This window comes from Vombatus ursinus, unplaced genomic scaffold (genome assembly GCF_900497805.2).
Source record: "Vombatus ursinus unplaced genomic scaffold, bare-nosed wombat genome assembly UNPS02009918.1, whole genome shotgun sequence".
Taxonomy (NCBI): domain Eukaryota; kingdom Metazoa; phylum Chordata; class Mammalia; order Diprotodontia; family Vombatidae; genus Vombatus; species Vombatus ursinus.
In genome coordinates this window covers 3,042,651-3,056,392 of record NW_020949696.1, presented here as the reverse complement: position 1 = coordinate 3,056,392, position 13,742 = coordinate 3,042,651, and the positions used below count along the sequence as shown (strand labels likewise).

The 13,742-nt window shown below is 50.9% G+C and overlaps 1 protein-coding gene across 5 annotated transcripts in view; it reads left to right on the top strand.

Moving 5' to 3' along the window:
- Positions 1-4,696: 4,696 nt before the first annotated feature.
- Positions 4,697-13,742, top strand: part of TCF3 (transcription factor 3) — a 103,014-nt gene continuing 93,968 nt past the window's right edge. For 2 of the 5 annotated variants that reach the window (XM_027853233.1, XM_027853229.1), the window contains exons 1-2: positions 5,490-5,600; positions 8,972-9,091. In XM_027853233.1, the coding sequence (XP_027709034.1) occupies positions 9,020-9,091 (72 nt within the window). In that variant the 5' untranslated portion in view covers positions 5,490-5,600; positions 8,972-9,019. Of the gene's footprint in view, positions 4,719-5,488; positions 5,601-8,971; positions 9,092-13,742 lie in introns of those variants that run through there. The other 3 variants (XM_027853230.1, XM_027853231.1, XM_027853232.1) reach the window with 3 other exon arrangements.

Sequence of the window (13,742 nt, the reverse complement as noted above, 5' to 3'; positions counted from 1 at the left end):
TATTTATTAAGCACTCAACCGAGGTGCTGGACAGTGGGCTAATTAAGTGGACAGTAGACAAAGAGAGGCCAAAACAACAACAACAACAAACCATCTACTCAGATCCTGCCCTTAAGGAGCTTACATTTTAAAGGTGAATAATCAGGTACATTGTAGAGATAAGTCACCAAGGCTGGTCTGGGAATGCCCAGGTTATATTACACGGAGACTCCCTTGAGGGACCTTTGCAGCGCGTGCAGATTGCCTCTCATGCATGGAGGGCTCATCATCTCCCACCAGGAGTGTGCAGATAGCTCCTATCAATGCCTGCCTTTATCCTGAAAACTGCTGAGACTGAACCCAGTTACTTTTTGCTCACTGCTCCTTTCTGGACATTTTTTTCTGCTGTGTTCTTTCAGTCATCTCTAATAAGCTTCATCCAGAGGGTGAAGATCCTAGTTTATCCCCAGCCAGAGTGAAGATCCCAAATCATTCACAGCTAGGATGCCATGAATTGAACTGGAGAGAGGGGAGAGCAATTCTTCCCCTTCTCCCTCCCTTTTACCCCTGGCTCTGAGAAATGGGCCTGGGGGATGTTTGTTCCAGATTCTATGTTGTTTCAGGTACCAGAGGTGATCCTTATGGGATTGGGAGTTTGAGCCACGAAGACTTTGGAGCCAGGACTTCAGATGGAGTGGGTACCCCCAGCTAGCCCACCCTGAGAAGCCAGAGTAGCTGGGACCAAAGTCCCAAGAGGGTTTTCAGATTTGGAACTGGGACTGTGCTAAGCTAAGCTATGAACCTAAATCCCTTTCCCTCCTCAGAGACTGAGGGGGTACAAAGGAGGAGGGGGGATTATATCTCCTACGTGTTGGAGGAGTAAGTTTGTATATTTGTGATCATACCTTTTGAAGTAAATATTCCAATGTAAAAGCTCCTGTGTCCCCCTACAATTGAGGGAACATCAGTGGAGAGTAGAGCCACTTGCATAGCATCTAGATACACCATCCCAATCCCCTTAAAGGTACCAGGGAACCCTGGGGAAGAGTAAAATGTAACCTACTTGGCAGGCAGGCAGTGGGGGGCCAGGGTAATAAGTGTTGCATATAGAGCAAGTACATGAAGGTAATATGGAAGGGGAAGACTAAAGCCCCTGGGCAGGGGTAAGAAGATGACCAGGAAAGGCCTCCTCTGTGGAATGTGAGATTTGACCAGAGTCCTGAAGAAAGCCAGTGAAGCTAAGAGTTGGAAACAAGGAAGGAGAGAATTCCAGGCATGGGAGATGCCAGGCATTGCAAAGACTTGGTGTCAGGAGATGGAATGTTGTATATACTCATATAAAGTGAAGGATTACTAGCTGAGACTTTAGATGGCTTGGGAGCAGCCCACTCACACTGTCAGGGACACAGTTCTGAGCCTGTGGCCTACTGGTTAAGAGACATTGTATCACAGCATTTCAGAACTGGAAAGCATGCTATAAGTTACTCACTCTAAACTTAGATGCTACCTACTTTCTTCATGGGGCAGCTAGGTGGAGCCATAGTGGATACAGTGCCAGGCCTGGAGTCAGGAAGCCTCTTCTTTTGGAGTTCCAATCTGGCCTCAAGATACTTACGAGCTGTGTGACCCTGGGTAAGTCACTTCACCTTGTTTGCCTCAGTTTCCTCAACTGTAAAATGAGCTAGAGAGGGAAATGGCAAATCACTCCAGTATCTCTGCCAAGAAAACCCCAAATGGGGTCATGAATAGGCAGACATGACTGAACAACAACAAAAACTTTCTTTGTGGAGCCTTGCTGCTCACAGGGCTTCTCATACCCTCTTATTGCTGGTACCCTCTCCCCTTTCAGTTTCCCTCCTATCATACCTGTGTACCTGTTACATTCTCCTCTCTTCCAACCCCTACTTTGCCAGAGTTTAAGCTCCTCAAGAGTAAGGACTTTTTCCTTTTTTCAACTATATTACTAGCAACTGCATCTACTACAGGACCTCATACATTCTTGTTGTTGTTGTTGGGTTGTGTATGACTGTATGATCCCATTTGGGGTTTTCATGGCAAAGATACTGGAGTGGTTTGCCATTTCCTTCTCCAGCTCATTTTACAGATGAGGAAACTGAGGCAAACAGGATGAAGTGACTTGCCCAGGGTCACACAACTAGTAAGTGTCTGAAACTGGATTTGAACTCATGAAGATGAGTCTTCCTGATTCTAAGGCCAGTGCTTTATCCACTTCATCACATGGTAGAGATTTAATAAATATCGGCTGAATGGGAATTAAATTTTACAGAGGAAAAACCTGAGAGGGAGAGGAAGGGAACCAGACCAAGGTTGCTCCGTGTGTTAGTGAGAGAGCTGGGATTTGAGCTCCCATCTGTTGCCACCTCTGCAAAGCTTCGGCTTCAGGGATGTCATCTGTGTCCAAAAAGGAGAACACATTCCCAGTGCCCAAAGCTCTGGTTGTTGATTCAAAACAGATAGATAGCCAAGTCTACTCTGTTGAGTTTTTTTTTTTCCTTCTCCAGTAGGGCGTTAGTTGCCTGCATAAAATTTATTTTTCTTAGCATCTCTAGTAGAGTCCCCAGAGACAAACTATTAAACCTCTCAGTTCCCAGAGGTAGGAGGAGGCTAATAATGATGATAATAATAAATTACATTCATTTAGGATTTTATATTCAAATATGCAAACAGATCCATGATCTTATAGATACCAGAGTTCCTGCCATTAACAGAGATTGCAACCCATCCATCCCTATTCCACTCTCTACCCCTTGACCATGTCCAGACATTTCAAGGACTTTGTGACTTAGAAAATAGACTAAGAAAATATTAGAACACAGCACATAGAAGATCAGAGCTAGCAGGGGTCTTACAATACAGAATGTCAGGGATGGGAGGGCCCTTAGAACAGAGATTGTCAGAGCTGGAAGAGCCCCTTAGGACACAGAATGTCACAGCTGAAAGGGACCTTTAGGACTCAGATGTCAGAGCTGGGAGGGCCCTTAGAACCCAGGATGTCAGAGTTGGGAGGGCCCTTAGAATAAAGAATGCCAGAGCTGGGAGGGCTCTTAGATTGTCAGAGCTGGAGGGATATTTAATATCAGTACAGAGAATGTCAGAGATGTGAGGAACCTTATAAATTATCTCATCTCACCTTGGTAACACTAGTGAGGTAAGCAGGGTCACCAACTTGTAGTGTGACCTTAGGCAAGTTTCTTTCCTTCTCTGGTCCTCAGTTTCCACATCTTTAAAATGAGGTCAGACTAGATGATCACTCAGGTACTTTCCAGCTTTGAGATTCTATGTTCTATGTTTAAAGTCTCTTCCAGCTCTAATAGTGGATGCTTTAAGTTCTAAGGCCTCTTCTGGCACTGCCATTTTATTCTATAAGGTCTCTCCCAGTTCGGACAATCTATTTTTAATGATCAGTAATTCATTCAACAAGTACAATCTATGTGCCAGGCATTGTGTTAAGATTTCATTTAGATCCAACATTCTATATCCCAAGGTCCTTTCAAAACAGGGCCAAGCTGCACACCTTAATTCCAGCTGGTTGTTCTGGAAAACACTTTGTAAACCTAAAAGTGCAAAACAAATGTGATTATTTTTCCTGCTCTGAACTTCTAACTCCTCGGTCCCGGCAACTCCACAGGAGGCCAATCCCCACTTTAGATTCAGACAAAACTCAATTAACAAATTGAGCCAGAGTTACAGGATCACACAGGGACAGGTAATACCCTAGAAGAAGCCCTGGAGTGGAGGGCAGAGCACCTGAGTCCTTCTTCTGACTCGGTCACTAACTCTCTCAGCGACCTGTGACCTCCGGCCCTCCCCGTGCCTCGGTCTGCTCTTCTGTCCATTGGTTCTAGATCCCTTCCAGGTTTTAGTGAGTCCCCAAGAGAGACAAATAGAAAAGTGTAAAGTGGTTCTCTGAGGTTCATTCCCTTCCTCCTGGCCTGGTCTGCACACCCCCTCTCCCCAGGCAAATGGCTCCCCTTCCCTCCAGGGACACTTTGCAAATAAGCCCCAGGCCCGCCCCCTCCTCGATGCAAAGCCCAGACCAAAGTAAAGCAGGCAGCTCTGGAGCCTGTGTGCGGGAGGGAGATGAGAACCCAAAAGCAGAAACAAACAACAAGAAAAAACCAACCCACTAACCCACCCCCTAACCGCTTCTCGCGGCCTCTCGCTTCAGAAAGTCCGGCCTCCACAGTGGGCGCTGAGCAGAGCAACGAGGGCGGAGCCCGGACGGGCCGGGCCAGGGGAGGGGAGAGGAGGGGAGGGGAGGAGAGAGGAGAGAAGGGGAGAAAAGGAGGGAGAAAAGAGGAAAGGAGGCGGGACTCTACAAAGGACTAGCCAATCGGGCTGTCAATCACGTCCGGCGCACCCTCTCGTTGGATGATGCCCTCCAGGCTTATCATTCCATCTCCTGGTCCTCCCTGTGTCGTCATGCCTCCTTCTTCCTCTCTCCCTCCCTCTTGCTAAATCTAGACTTACACGTGCTCCTCCGCTAAGAAACATAGTCCACTTCCCGCACTCCCCACCCCCCCCACCCCCGCCCCTGCCTCGCTCTCCTTTCCCCTTCCCGGGCCCCACATAGGCTCTCTGGTCATCATCTCTATACTCTCTTCCCCCCTCCCACCCTTCCAGGGAGCTCATGGCAGGAACGGGTTCAGAAACAGAGGGCCAGGGAACCAACCGAATAACAGACACAAGGAGTTTTTAAAGAAGCCCAGAAGAGAGGGGTAGGGTGTCGTCTAAAAATCACTTGTGGGTTTTTTTTTCATTGAGAGGAAGGGGAATTCTCTCTGCTTTTGCAAAATTTCTCCTCCTTTCCCCGACTAGCATGGAAAAACGCTAGTACTCTGCTCATAGTTCGCGCCCTCCAAGGGCCCCAGAGCCATCTACCCTGGAGCCCAGTCTCACTGCAGCCCGCCTGCCCGCTCGCGGGGCCGCTGGACAGCGACGGCGGAAGGATACGAAGGGGGTGGGAGGAGCGGGTGGGGGGATCCGAGGCGGAGCGGTGACAATGTGGAAGGGGGAGGGGACGGAGACTGGGAGGGAGAGGTGGAGGTGGGGGCGGCTGGGGGGGGGGGGGGGGGGAAGGGTTGGAACATGTCTCCTGCCGCAGGAAGATGAAGTGGTTACAATTGTAGCGGAGCCCCGGGGTTCCGGAGGGCTCGGATGTGAGCGCGCGCCGGCGGCAGCGGCGGCGGCCAGGGCGGATACATTGTAGCGGCGCTTGGAACGCGGCCCGGGAGCCCCGCGCGCCGCTGCCTCGCGGGGCCCAAGGCGCCCGCGAGCTACGGAGCAAGGGGGCGGCCGAGGGGCTGGGGGGGAAAGGGGACAGAGAAAGGGACGAGGCGCCCACGCGCGAGTCGGGAAGCAGCCGCCCGCGGGGCCGCGGTGCGGCAGCGGGGGGCTCGGGGAAGCCCGCCCGGCCAGACTCCACCGCTTTTGTCCACGCCGCCTTCGGGCCCGAGGAGCCGGGCTGGTGCAGGACTGGGCGGGCGGGCGGTGTTGGGGGGACGCCGCTGCCGCCGTCTCCGCTGCTATTTCATGCCCCCGACCCTCGCGACCCTGGCTCGCAGCTTCCCGCCCGCCGGATGCGATTTCTTACCAAGAAGGTAAACAGCCTGCGCCGGCTGGAGTGGGGGGTGGGGGGAACTGGCTGGAGGTGGGGTGGGGGCGCGCAGCACCGTACTAGGGACTTCCTCGCCCCCCTCCCAAGGGCTTTGTGTAGGTACCTCGGGCCAGAGCCGCGACAAAGTTGGGCTCAGTTCTCTTTCCAGGGGAGGAAGTTTGGGGGACGCACGGTGCTTTGGGAAGGTGGGGGGGTTGTGGGGCAGAACGCTCCCCGCTTCCCTCGGCCAATCTTGCTGTCTGGCCCCCGTGGCTTCCTGGGGACTGGCTTTGGGGCACTGGTTGGGGGGAGGGGTGGAGGCGGCAGCTGGAGGGGACTCATTGTTCTGTTAGCCAAGTTTAAAGGGCCCAGAGGGAGAGGCTGGGTCTACCCACCACCCCCCTTTTTTTAAAGGTGAGGAGGGAAAGAGTACGGGGTACTCTGAAAGACCGATCCCCAGCCCCCTTTACCCCATGGCCCTCTTTCGTCCCCAAATGTGCGTACAGTTTGCTGAACTTTAGAGACTGGGATGGGGGGGGTACGGGACGGGACGCTCCAACTTGGCCTGTTCTTCAAAGTTTGGTTGGCTTGGCTGGGGCTCATGTTCTTTCTCCCCCACCCTCCTCCCCTTCCCTCAGAGCCCCTAAGCGGGGCCTGCCCCTGCTGGAGTGAGTGTGTAAGTGGGGCGGGGAGGGGGGGGGAGGCGGAATCCAAGAGCTGGCATTTGCAGGCCCCGGCCCGGAGTTTGGGAACAGGCCGGGGGGAGGGGGGGATGGGGAAGCCCTTTTGTCTGAAGGCAAGAAGGTGCCTCTCGTAACTGGTGTCTCAGGTTGAAGTACATGGGGTGGGGGGTGAGAAGGGAGGGGGGTGCGGGGGTGGGGAGGGGTACGGTGGAACATCTGCTCCGCGTTAACTCGGGGAAAGGCTTTCTCCGCTGGCATGCGGCGGCAAAACTGCTGTGAATGATTTCAGATTGAGGCATAACACGCCCCGGCCGCTCCGTGGGCTTCAAAGGGATCCCCACCGCCCGGGCTCCCCGTGCCTTGGCCGCGGTCGGGGGGGGGGGCGGCGGGAGGAGAAAAGAGACTGGCAGCGGCTGTCTGAGCTCATCGATTTCACTTGTTCTTCCCCCCTGCCCCAGTCAGTTCCACACCCCCCCACCTCCCCCCTTTCCCTTGAGCTACTCCAAGTTAGCTTTTGAAAGGGGGTTGGGGAGAGAAAAGTTATTATTCTCATTCATGAAGTTAGGACTTTTTCTGGACTAAGTGGAAAAGGTCAGTTTCTCCTTTACATTTCGCGCCTGGGGCGGGATGTTAATTTAAAAAGACTTGTTTGGTGATTTTTCTTTCGGGGGGGTCTTGTCTAGGGGCAGTGGCCCTCCCCCCATTTTCTTTTCCCTCAGCCGGAGTCAGGTGGATAGTTCTCCCCCACACCACGCCCCCCTTCTCCGCCCCCACCCCACACGCAACCCCTTTCTCCCTCCCTTTCTTGTTTTTGAGCGGGTATCCGCCCCCGGGGACCCTTAGAGAGAGTCGAGGACTGCCTGGCGAGGAAGGGGAGCAATTATTTCCCAAGTTACCTTAAATAAAAAGCCTTTATTGGCTTTTGTTGTATTCTTGGGGAGGAGCATATTCAACTCAACAAATATTTATTAAGCGCCGGCTGTATGCTAGGTGCTGCTGTAGACCCACTTAAAATCCTCGTGTACCCTTTCCCCTCCCCCACCGAAGGGGGGGGAGGAGCCGAGTTTTACTCGTTTGATTTTTTTTAACTTTTTTTTTTCGGGGTGTGTGTGTGCGTGCGCGCGCTTGTGTGTTGTGCACTTCATTGAAATTCGTCCTGACATCTGGCGCTGGGGGCCGCTCCGAAAAGGGGGAGAAATTTCGATTTCTACCCCACCCCCCATCTTTGAGCCCAGGCTATAGGTGCAAAGAGAGTTCCACAGTGCACTGCCCGGTTCCCCCCCAACCCCATCCCGGCGTCTGTTGGAGGGATCCTGGAGTGGGAAGCAGCCTTAGTTGCTCTCCCTCCCCCCCATAATTCCGTTTCCCACTTCCGGAAGGAAAGCCCATACCTACAGTTGTTATTTTTATAGTTGGATCTCTCTGCTCCTGAGAGTTTGGAGAATTAATTAGTGGTGGTTGGGTGTCCCTGCATTGTTCAGTGCCAGGTGGGCTGGCCCTTTAAGAGGGGGAAGGGCCCGGCTGGCCCTTTAAGATCCCCCAAAGGCGATAACTGGCCCTCCACCCTGGACGACGAATGGCCCATATTTTTCCTCCCTCTCCTGCTTTCCTCATTGGTTGGTCGTCTCCCCCCCTCACCCCCAGCAGAGCTGGGAGGCTGGCAGCCCCCAAAACAAACATCCGAGTGTGAACCTGAATGGGGAACTTGTTCAGTGCCCGGGGCGCCATGTGCACTGGCCCCCAGCCGGCCAGGGGCCCCTTGGAGATGGGAAGGATTTGCCAGGGCTTTAGCGTTTACAAAACATTCATCTGTCAACGCCCCCACCCTCCGGACTTCAGCCTTCTTCATTAAAAGCTCTCTGCTCTCTCTTCCCCTCCTTTCCCCCTCTGCCGGTCTCCCCCCTCCTCGTCCCCCCACTTCTCTATGGGCCTGTATCTCTCCCTTTTCTGTGTCTCTTTCCCCTTCCCGGTGGGTCTGTGTCTCCACCCCTTCTCCGTGGATTTTTGGCTCTCTAACCTCCCCCAACACACACCTTCTCTGGATCTGTGTTGCCCCCCCCCCATTATCTGTGACTGTCTCTCCCTTTCTGTGGGTCTGTCTCTCTTCCCCCTTTTCTATGGGTCTCTTTTCTTTCCCCTTCTCGATGGGGCTCTCTGCCTTGGCCCTTTTCTCTGTGTCTCCCACCCTTTCTCTGTGGGTCTCACCCCCCCTTTTTTTCTATGGGTCTCTTTCTCTCCTCCCCCTTTTTCTCTGGCTGTCTCTTCCCCCCTTCTCTGTGGTTTTCTCTCTCCTCTCTTCCTCTGGGTGTGTGTCTCTTGCCCTCTTCTCTCTGGGTCTCTCCTCCCTTCCTCTTCTCTCTCTGTTTCTCCCCCTTCTCTGTGGTTCTATGTCTCTCTCCTTCCCCTTCTGTCTCTTCCATTTCCATTCCGTGTGTGTGTTGTTCTTCTGTCCTCCCCCCTCCTCGTGTGTGGCCTTGATTCACATCTCTGTCTCTGTGCATGTCATTCTCTCTCCTGCCCAATCTGCCTCTTTCTGCCTCCCTTGGCCCTACCCTCTGTGCCTGTTTCTCTCCTCACTACTCTATCTCTCCCCCTTTTCCTTTCGTTTGTTCACCTCTTGCCCCCATCTTTCTCTCTCCCACCCCACACATGTGTATATATCCTCTATCCCTCCCCCTCCCATCCCCCACAGTGTCTCCAGGCCCTCCGGAGCTGTTGCCGCTGTTGAGTCTGTGGGAGTATGAATCAGCAGCAAAGGATGGCTACAGTCGGGACAGACAAAGAACTCAGTGACTTGCTAGACTTCAGCATGGTAAGCAGTCTTTGGGGGCTGTTTAAAGGGCCAGAGGACCTGATTGTCCTGTCCTTCCCCCTCCCCCAACTTCTCAGGCCTCTGCCCTGGATGTGTGGAAGGAAAGGCCCTGAGGCCCTGGCTGCCCCCTGCCCCTTTTCACTTGTCAGAGGTAGAAGCAGGCTACTAATTCTTTCCCCTACTCCTGCTCATTTTGGGGGAGAAGAAAGGAAGGAGTGCAAGTGGGCATGGCCTCTACTGGTCCCCCACCTCAAGAGAGGTTTGGGGGGAAGAGAAGACACAGGGAAGGAAAAGTCAAGTTCTTGTTGGGGACACCTGGATTGTTGTCTGAACAAAACATAACACCCACTATCCTCGTGCAATTCTGTCCAGCAAAGACCTTAAGTGTCCTGTGCCTTGAAAGCCAGATATAGCTGAGGGTCGCTGTTCTCTCTTCTTAGAGCACACTCCTGGGGGCCTCCTCCTGCCTTTCTCACCCACAGGCCTTCTGCAGGCTACATTCACTTAAGGGTTCAAGAAGAAAAACTGTTTATTCAAGAAATTCACATCCCCCTCCCAAAAAAAAAAGAACTTGTCAAACTCTTCCAGTTGCTGTTAAACCTAGGACACGGATAGATGAGTGTGTGTTCTGAAAGAGGAAGGGTCCTCAGATATGGAGCTTAGAGAAATCTTCTAATCTTTGGGTCCTGCACCACTTGGGAAGCCCATGGATGAACCCCTTCTCAGAACAGGGTTTTCAAATGCAAAAAGTAAAATGCCTAGAATTATAGAGGAAACCAATTCTATTGAAATACAGATTATCACATTTGTATTTATTTGTTTATTTTTAAGTTCATGGACCCCAGGTTAAGAATCTTAGTTTTGGGGAAACTGAGGCATAGAGGAAGGGAAGTAACTTGGCCAAGGTCATTCTGGCAGAATAGTGAGAGGAACCTGGCTCAAAACGTGGGTTTCTTTCCACACTTTCCCCAACTTTGGGGTTCTTTTCACTAGGTCACTGCTTTGAAGTATGGGGAGCTAGAGGCCCCAAATGGCAAGGCTGCCATTTCAGAAAGAGAACATGTTCTTCATGAAGCTGTTCTCGAGCTCTCAATTCAGTGTCTTCCCCTCTGCAGCTTATTTCCCATGTATCTGTATACATCTGGCACGGGTTTGCTTGTCTTCTCACCTTAGGCTGGGAGTTCCTAGAGGGCAGGGCCTCTCTTTTGCCTTTCTTTGTATCCCCAGCACTCTGTACAAAGTCTGGCACTTAGTAGGTGCTTAATCGGTGATGATTGACTGAGTGGAGTCTGAAAGGAGGCAGGCGTGGTTAGAAGAGAGATAAGGTGGGTGTTATGCTGGTGGCCTGTGGTTTGGCTTGGATCTGTACTTACTGCCATGGGCTCCCCCGCCCTTTTCCAGCCCGTCTTCTGACACCCTGGCCATTCCATTCATCTCTCCCTGCGTCCTAGTTGGCCTACCACCTGGCAGGATCAGTCTGAGCCAGGAGATAGAGGCTGAAGGAGGCATCAGGGAGACCTGGTTTGAGATCTTAGTTTTGGGTACTTCTTACTCTGTGAACACGGGCAAATAACTTGTCCTACCTGAACCTGAGTTTCCCCATCTATAAAATGGAGGACAATAAACCCTAATTCACAGGGTTGTTGGGAGGTTCTAATGATAACTTATGGTACGAAGCATTTTGGAAACCTTAAAAACTATGTAGATGAGGGGGGCAGTTAGGTGGCATAGTGGATAGAGTACTGGCCCTGGAGTCAGGAGGACTTGAATTCAAATGAGGCCTCAGACATTTACTAGCTGTGTGACCCTGGGCAAGTCATTTAACCCTGATTGCATCCCAAAAAATTTGAAAGAAAAAAAAGCAAACCGGGTAGATGTCAAACATTCTTATTAGTAATAGTGATTTTAGCACAGTTATTAGCTGTGTGATGGAGGCAAGTCCATTGACCTTAGCCTCCGTTTCCCCATCTGTAATAAAGGCAATGTGGTGCCCTGGGAAGATAACTGGAGTACAGAGATCTGGATTCAAGTCCTACTTGGGCTGCCCAGATGACTAGCCAAGAGGTCAAGGTGGACAAAGCACTGGACCTATCATCAGGAAGACCTGAGGTTGAATTTGGCCTCAGACATTTACTAGTGGTGTGAGCCTCGGCAAATCACTTAACCTCTGTTTACCTCAGTTTCCTAGAAATAATAATAGCACCGGCCTCCCAGGGGTACCTGGGTGACACCTATCTAGCGGATAGCATGCTGGGCCTAGAGTCACGAAAATTCATCTTCTGAGTTCAAATCTGGCCTCATACACTTACTGACAGTGTGGCCCTGGGCAAGTCACTTCACCCTGTTTACCTCAGTTTCCTCCCCTGTAAAATGAGCTGGAGAAGGAAATAGCAAACCACCTCAGTATCTTTGCCAAGAAAACCCTCAAAATGGGGTCACAAAGTCTGAAACAACTGAACACCACCACCACCTCCCAGGGTAGGTGGGAGGTTCAAATGAAAAAATAAACAGAAAATACTTGGCAAACTTTTGAAGGCTAGATAAATGTTGGCCACTGCTATTATTCCTGGGTCCGGGAACTTTCCTGAACCGTGCTCTCCAAATTGGTCTCTCCTTTAATCAGCACAAGAGGAGAAAGGCAAGATCTGAACTCAGATCTTCTCAATTCCAGGGCCAGTCAGTTTTTTACTCACAACACCCGGCTGCCGCTCAAGGACTTTCCAGTAGTGTTCGTCATCAGGGGCTACTGGTAAAGAATCAGAGGATAATCTCCTATTTGGTACTATTTCTACCAGCCCACCAAGTAGCATTCATTAAGTACCTACTATGTGCCAGGTACTGTGTGAAGCCCTGGGGATACAAAGCAAGGCAGAAGACAGGCTGTGTCTTCAAGGAGTTCCCAGTCTAATGGGGGAGACAGAATGCGAGCAGTTGTGGACAAATGAGAATGGGATACAATATAGACAGAATAAATTGGAGGTGATAAAGAGAGGGAGTCAGGAGCTTGGGGGGGTGGCGGTCAGAAAAGGCTTCTTGCAGAAGGGGAAGTGAGCTGAGACTGGGAGGGAGGCAAGGAGGCCAGGAGGGGGAGACGTGGGGGGCAGCAAGGGATGATGTTGAGAGTGGAGAGATGGTGTGTCTCGTGTAAAGACCAGCCAGGAGGCCAGTATCAGTGGATGGAACGGTGGGTGCTCTGCAGATTAAGGTGTCCAGGGGCCAGGGTTTGGAGGACTTGAAAAGGCAAACAGAGGATTTCATATTTGAGCCTGGAGGCAATAATCCAATGGGAGAGGTGTGTAAAAGTACAAATTTGTATCAAGGAGGGCTTTAGAAGTTTTGAAACAAATGTATCTCATGTGATATCCTGCTTGATCCTGGAGAACCCCCGAAGTGTGTGTGTGTGGGGGGAGGCTTATGCTGAAGCCAGAAGAGAACAGAGATGACTTGTTAAGGATATACAGTGAATCTATTGCAGATCTGGGATCAGGACCCAGTATCCCAGGAGTGGACATTGCAGATAACGTGACATAGGGAGTGGAACGATCAGCTTGGAGTAGCTCTTTGACCCCAGCCAAATCCTATAACCTTTCTGAGCCTCAAGTTTCTCATCTAAAATACTGCTACAAACAGCCAGTGTTGAAATAGCACTTGAAAGTTTGCAAAGCACTATACAAATATTATCTCATTTGAGCTGCACAACCCTGGGAGGTAGCTGCTGTTATTATCCTCATTTTACAGATGAGGAAACTGAGGCTGTCAGAGGTGAAGTCACTGACCCATGGTTGCATAACTAGTACATTTCTAAGGCTGGATTTGAACTCAGGTCTTCCAGTACTTGATTCATTCACTGTGCCACCTAGCTGCCATGTCAGAATGGTAGTACCTGGAGAACCAGTCTCCCAGGTGGTTGGGAAGGTACAACAGAGAACAAAACTCTTTGCAGAGGTTTAACTGTTGGTATTATCGGACCATCCAGTGGAACACGCTTGTTTTTTTTTAGTTGAGGAAACAAAAGTATAATAATGGATGATGTAAATCAAGGTCTTCTGACTCCCAATTCAGGGCTCTTGCCTCCATATCCCACTGCCCCTTTTTATACCGGATTCTGGGTTATCTCCACTGTGCCTCATTGCTTCTGTAAGAACCTTAAAGGCTCAGGTTGTCTCTTCCTTATTTTCTTATCTTAGCACAGAGCTCTATACCTGACTGATGCTTAATCATTACTTTTTTTAAAATCTCCATTTTATAGAGAAAGAAAGTGATACCTGAGAAGGGTAGAGCATGGCAGTGACTTGGCCAAGGTCACCCGGCCGTGGCCGGAGGGCACTTTGCTCGTTTCCCGGATTAAATCCAGTTTGATCCAAAATATTTTTTTTTTTTTAAATCCGTATAACATTCTCCTCTTCTCAGAAAAAGGATCTGCAAGGAGAGTCAACTCCACTTGGCCTCCGGAAAGGCGAGTGGTATTTTTAAGGCCGTTTTTTATTTTTTTCTGTGCTTCAGTAATTTGGGTTTCTTTTCAGAGTTGTTTTGTCAAACTGAAATGTCCCAGGGCATCAGCCCATAACAGGCATGGGTGGCTGAGATCACAAGCTTGGAGCCCTATCAGGTTGCCCAGGGGCCCCAAACACTGGCCAGGTCCCACTAAGAG